General features: G+C 52.1%; 1 protein-coding gene across 1 annotated transcript; it reads right to left on the reverse strand.

Annotated features, from left to right (window-relative positions):
* Positions 1-746: 746 nt before the first annotated feature.
* Positions 747-2,703, reverse strand: LOC124665372. The gene is made up of 3 exons (XM_047202783.1): positions 2,178-2,703; positions 1,920-2,088; positions 747-1,020 (listed from the first exon to the last, which is right to left on the reverse strand). Exons 1-2 carry the CDS (start codon positions 2,673-2,675, stop codon positions 1,921-1,923), a joined length of 666 nt encoding a protein of 221 aa, XP_047058739.1. The 5' UTR covers positions 2,676-2,703; the 3' UTR covers positions 747-1,020; position 1,920.
* Between the last annotated feature and the right edge of the window lie 3,006 nt (positions 2,704-5,709).

Consider the following 5,709-nt stretch of genomic DNA (forward strand, 5'->3'; position numbering starts at 1 on the left):
GTGAATAATCGTAAACCATAAAAAGTATTCTCAGTGAAGTGGACATCTTTGCTACTACCTACTAGGGCACCAGGCACATGCATACATGCATCCCAATGTATTGCCGAGTCAACAAATCTTAATTGGAAAAGATAAGTGGAGAGTGGAAAGGAAGCAGCAGAAAGATTGAGAGGAGATGAATGAGAAAGATGGTAGAGGACGAAGAAATGAAGGGTCACAGAAGCCATGCAGCAGTATCCAGTACGTGAAACTTGGAAACATGGATGCAACATCAGCAAAAAGCCTGGCGGTTTCAGGAAGACAATTAGTTTTGAGATGAAGCGGTGTTTCCTGGATCCATAAGATTCTGAACAGTATCATTAGACTACGAATGCAAGAGCTTAAAACAAGGGCAGAAGAGGCTTCATGGTTTCAGGAAAATTTAAATAACGCTAGTCAAGAATATGCTATGTTTCGGTTTTTGAAGGGAAAGAGTAAAACAAACATAGTGTGCTCCACAAGCAGTTATCCGTGGCAGATGTTGCAGATGAAGCAGTCTTTAATTGCATAATTTTTTTATATGGACGAATCACCTGAGGTAAAGGGCATCCTACAAATTACTGGAGCAGAAAATCTGAAGTGCAACAAAGTTGTTCTCTAATAGGAAAACTCGTCCATGGATCCTAAAGTGCCAAAGGCACTAGTAACAAAAGCCTTTGAACTATCTAGAAGGTATTGTTTAACAAAAGCAGTACCCGAGACTCAACTAAGCCAAAACAGACCCAAGGAACACAGATATATTACAATCACAGCTAAAGCTGTACTGTCACTAAACATCAGGGTTAATAATTCTCTTCATGAACTGCAACATGTAAGGTAGCTTAACCTTTTTCTTCGAACAGATAAGATAGCTTAACGTGATGTGTTGTATGCAGTATCACCAAACTGAAGAGGCTTTAAAGGTGTAGGTGAGCTGTTGGATCTGAAGCATTCTCCATCGGTGGAGGACATAATGGAACATCTTTCTTGTTCAGGACTCACCTGCTTGGATAGGGTGCTATGGTTAGTGATTACTCATACGAGACAGATCACATATGTGCAGCTACTACAATAGGGCTCATCTGCTTATAATACATAGCAAACAATGTGCTGGATCTTTCCAAAAAAAGAACTATTATCTACTGCAAAGATAATTTTACCAAAAGCCAGAATCATTTTTGTTAACATGCTCCAACATACTTTCTGCAATTGCTTGTACTTTCAAGTTTCAACTAGTCATGTACGAATGACGCATCTCATATTGTTCGCACATCAACTATCTCGAATGTATATCACCAACAGGATGCTAATCTGATTCCATGGTAGGATATATACCCTTTGTAGGATACCATAATTATAAAAACTGGAAGCAAGTAAGCATATGCGATAGTTCAACTATCTCGAATGCATATCAGTAACAGGATGCTGATCTGATTCCATGGTAGGATGTACTATACCTGATGTAGGATAGCATAATTCCAAACTGGAAGCACGTACGCATATGCGATAGTTCAACTATCTCGAATGAATAACAGGATGCTAATCTGATTCCATGGTAAGATGTACAACCGTTGTAGGATACCATAATTATAAACTACTACCTCCATTTCAAGGAATAAGGCGTCCTCGTTTTACGAGCTTTTTGTTTGACCAAAAATTACTTCAAATAGATAAAGATTGTTTGTATAAAATTAGTATCATTAAAAAGTGTTTTTCAATACGAATCCAACGATACTATATACATATAATATAATCAAGATTTTGTTGCTCAATTTTTATGGTCAAAGTTCGTCTTGGAATACGCGTGCGCCTTATTCCTTGAAACGGAGGTAGTAGAAGCGAGTAAGCAAATGCAATATAGTTCAAATGAAAGATAAGCGGAACACAAGGTGTCACCAAACCTCAGAGTTCACTATGGGGCGAAGAAGCCCTTGAGGCCCCAAACATGAGATCTTTGGCAATGATAAGCAAGCCCTCCAAGTCTTTGGCTCCCACTTGAAGGCAATCCTTGAGCAACCCCCCTTCCTCCACCTCCCACTTAACATCCAACACCACCTCTCTTAACGGCCCCTAAACCACACAACAAATATTCACCGGCTGAGGTCTGAGGTTTGCTGCAATATGGGCTCGTTGACTGACCAAGTCACCAAGTAATGTACCTGCTCGGAGAAGGCAGCAAGGAGGCCGCTGAGGAGCTTGGTGGCGGCGGCTCGGAGGTCAGCGTAATTACGGCCCAGCCACTGGGCGGCATCGACAGGTGAACTCAGGCGCGAGGCCTCAGCTGCAGCGGCCAGTAGGCGGGCGGCGGCGGTGGCGCAGGAGAGGCCGCATCCGGCGGCGGAGGAGAAAGCGTAGTGGCGGAGGTAGTCCCAGCCGAGGGCCCACGCCCCGCGGGAGGAGAGAAGGGAGAGGTGCGAGGCGATTCGGCGAGCACGGGCTGCGGCGGCGGCGTCTCCCCGGTCGGCGCGGGCGACGGCAACGCGGGTGAGGAGCGAGTGGGAGAGGGAGAGGAGGGACGCGACCTCGCGCAGTGGGACACGGAGCGCGTGTGTGCGAGGGGGCGGCGGGAAGAGGAGTAGGAGGGCGATGGCGATGAGAGGGAGAGTGGGGTGGAAACGAGATGCTCGCCGGCGGCGTGATTCTCCGGCTAACTTCATCGAAGGCGGCGGGAGAGGGGATGTTTCTCTTTTTTTGTGTGGGGAGAAGTCAGGGTACCCAGCTTTCCGCAGCTTCTCGAGCTCCAGCGAATCGATATTGTACTTTACCCCTATGTCTCGCGGTATTTACGTTCAAATTGCCACCGCGTGCAGTGCTCCCTTGCCGAGCCGTTTTCCTCCGCCTGCCTCTGTCCTTTCATCGTCTTCTTTCTTCCCGATCAACAGATCGGCCCTAGGGTTCCCAGGTGAGCCGCCGGCCGGCACCCACCCCCGTACAACGCCGACAGCGTCCCTTGACGCCACCGGTTCGATTCCTCCCCGAGCTCGAGATCCCCGGCCACCCATGACCTCCCCGACCGACCGGCCGACCTGCAGCACCCCTCCATCTGTAGTCCACCACCGTCCACCGGCCCGACTATCTCCGCCGAAGAGGTCCAGCCCCAGCTTATTGTACAGTAGTTTTTTCCAAAGCATTCCCAACTATGCTCTATAATGCTTCTGTAACTAGGAAACTTGCGTCTGACCGAGGCATCCAGTAGGTTCATTGATCATGAAGGTGGTGTACTCAGCCAAGAACTTGCTGCGGAGCTGTCTCCAAGCATCGTCTCCCTTGCCTCATTTGACGGTGATTGTACTATATGCGCATTAGTTACCTCTCCATCTTCTGGATCTAATCATTATGACTGAACTCCTGTCCTTGTGTAGGCGAAGAGCTCTATTCTCAATGCACAGGCATGGTTGTTCAAAACGATAAATTAGGCGCATCTTTCGTGACATCCAGAGATTTGGTTACAAGAGGTTCAAGTTTTATCCGCACATTAAAGGTTCGTATTTCCATTTTTCCTGCACTTCCTTGCGTGCAGATTTTATTTTGCAAGGTGCACATAAGTGCATATCTATATCTTTATATTATATATCAATTAGATAAGCTAGCCAAGAAGGCTCAGAGCCGTGCATTGTCACCAATGTGACAGAACCAGAAGATGAAATAAAGAGGTCTATAGACCAAACGAGAATTAGCAGAACACCTAGATCTAATCTAGTCATCTTGTATCTTCCTTGCTGTTTTAAGATGTATGTATTCATTTGCTAACCATTCGTGTACCTGTTTTCTTGTTGTATTATTGCAGATAAAAGTGCATCTACCAAACGGGGAAGTGGTGAATGCATCTGTGCAGTACTACAGTGAAGATCACAACATGCTAGTTGTAACCACTAGGTTCTTCCCTGATCTCCGCGCAGTGCCTCTACCACAAGTGGAAGTTGAGTCTTTTTGAGAATTCGGCAGGTGAGCTGCTCGATATATTAATAGAAGAAGAGGTTACAACCGGAGTACAACGGCTACGGCCGCGGCACAGACGCCGCGTCGAGCAAACAGGGTGGAGAAAGGGTCCACCACCATAAAGAGAGAAAGCGGACTACTCGCGAGCTACGGAGATCTTCGCGCCCGCCAAGTCCCATGCAGCCGCCTCGTCGGAGATCCGGGCCAGCAGGGAGCGGACCGGAGAGGGGGAGGCTGAAAAGACGCGGGCGTTTCGCTCAAGCCATAGGTGCCGAGAGGACCAGGGAGCGTCCGGGAGCGGACACGGGAAGCCTCCATGGAAGGCAGCCCCTCCGATAGGCCGGCCATCCAATCGATGGACCTGTGGTGGATCCCCCAAGAGGATGGATCGAGGGATGGAGCCGTGGCGATGGAAGCCACCCGTGCCCAAACCTGCCGCGAGAATGGGCACTCGATGAAGAGGTGTGTCGCGGTCTCGAGGCTCCGCATGCAAAGCGGACAGAAGTACCCATTCGGCCAACCACGGGCAAGCAGCCTGTCGGCCGTCATTAGCCTGTTCGGACAAAGAGCCAAGCAAAGAGGCGGCAGCGAGGAGTGGCCCGGGGCTTCCCGGATGAGGCTGGACGAAGGCGGTCTCCATGGAGCCCACAAGCTGGAGGCGATACGCGGAGGAGGCCGAGTAGCGACCATCCGGAGAGAAGCGCCGGGTAAACTTGTCGCGCGTGTCCGGGGACAAGTACGACCAACTCAATGAGGGCGCGAAGGGCCACGAAGGACTCCAACAGGTGGGCGGGAGACACGTGCGCGCAGGTCTAGGACCCAAGCACCTCCCCGCAAGGCATCCCGAACGCAGCGGTGCTTACGTCCGGAGAGGCTGTAGAGGGCGGGGGCTAGGGCCCTAGGTGAGGCACCGAAGAGCCGGAGTCGTGCCGAGAACTAGGCTGAGGCACCGTCACCGATGTCGACCGTGGTGGCAGCCGCAAGAGGTCACGATCCGAATCGTCGCATGGGACCGGGAGGCCAACCCGAGGGCGCTCCGGCTCCCGTACGGCTGGAGCCGAGCCGGCCGCAGCCGTAGCGCACGGCTGAGGCGAGCAAGGTCCAGGACGCCGAGGCCTCCAAGGTCCCGTGGTCGACAAACGCGACCCCGAGGCGACCTTGCGGCGTCCACCCGTGCAAGTAACATCGGCCGCCCGAGCCAAGCACGACGAATCCTGTCAACCGCTTTCACAAGCCAAACGGGAGGCGCGAAGCGGAGAAGAGGTAGGTCGGAAGGGCGGACGGGACGGCCTTGAGAAGGGCCAGCCGTCCGGCGTGCGAAAGAGGCGAAGCTTCCACCGGGCAAGACGGCTGCCGAGCTTGTCCAGCAGCGGCTGGAAGTCGACAGCGTCGCGGCCGGCGAAAGCTCGGGGGCAGGCCCGGGTAGCGGCGGGGGAAGGAGCCCACGGGCGCCCCAAGCGGCGAAGAGATCGAGGCAAGGTCCAAGTCCCGGCAGCGGATCCCGTAGATAGTGCTTTTGCCGGATTGACGTGCAACCCGGAAGCATTTCCGAAACGGCTGTAAGATGGCGTGCACATGCTCCATCTCGGCCCGAACCGGGTTGAGGAAGACGGCGGCGTCATCCGCGTAGAGGAGCAGCGAAGGCGCGCCTTGCGGCCCCGCAAAGGCGAGAGAAGTCCGGCGACCGTGGCGATGTCAAAAAGGCGGTGCAGCGGCTCGATGGCCAAGATGAAGAGCGGCGGGGATAGGGGT

Source organism: Lolium rigidum, chromosome 6, assembly GCF_022539505.1.
Source record: "Lolium rigidum isolate FL_2022 chromosome 6, APGP_CSIRO_Lrig_0.1, whole genome shotgun sequence".
NCBI lineage: Eukaryota > Viridiplantae > Streptophyta > Magnoliopsida > Poales > Poaceae > Lolium > Lolium rigidum.

Excerpts from the sequence above, each read along its gene's own strand:
- LOC124665372 (XM_047202783.1), bottom strand. The coding sequence starts at position 2,675 with ATGAAGTTAGCCGGAGAATCACGCCGCCGGCGAGCATCTCGTTTCCAC. Across the intron at positions 2,089-2,177 it reads TTGCTGCCTTCTCCGAGCAG|GGGCCGTTAAGAGAGGTGGT; the intron begins GTACATTACTTG and ends TGTGTGGTTTAG.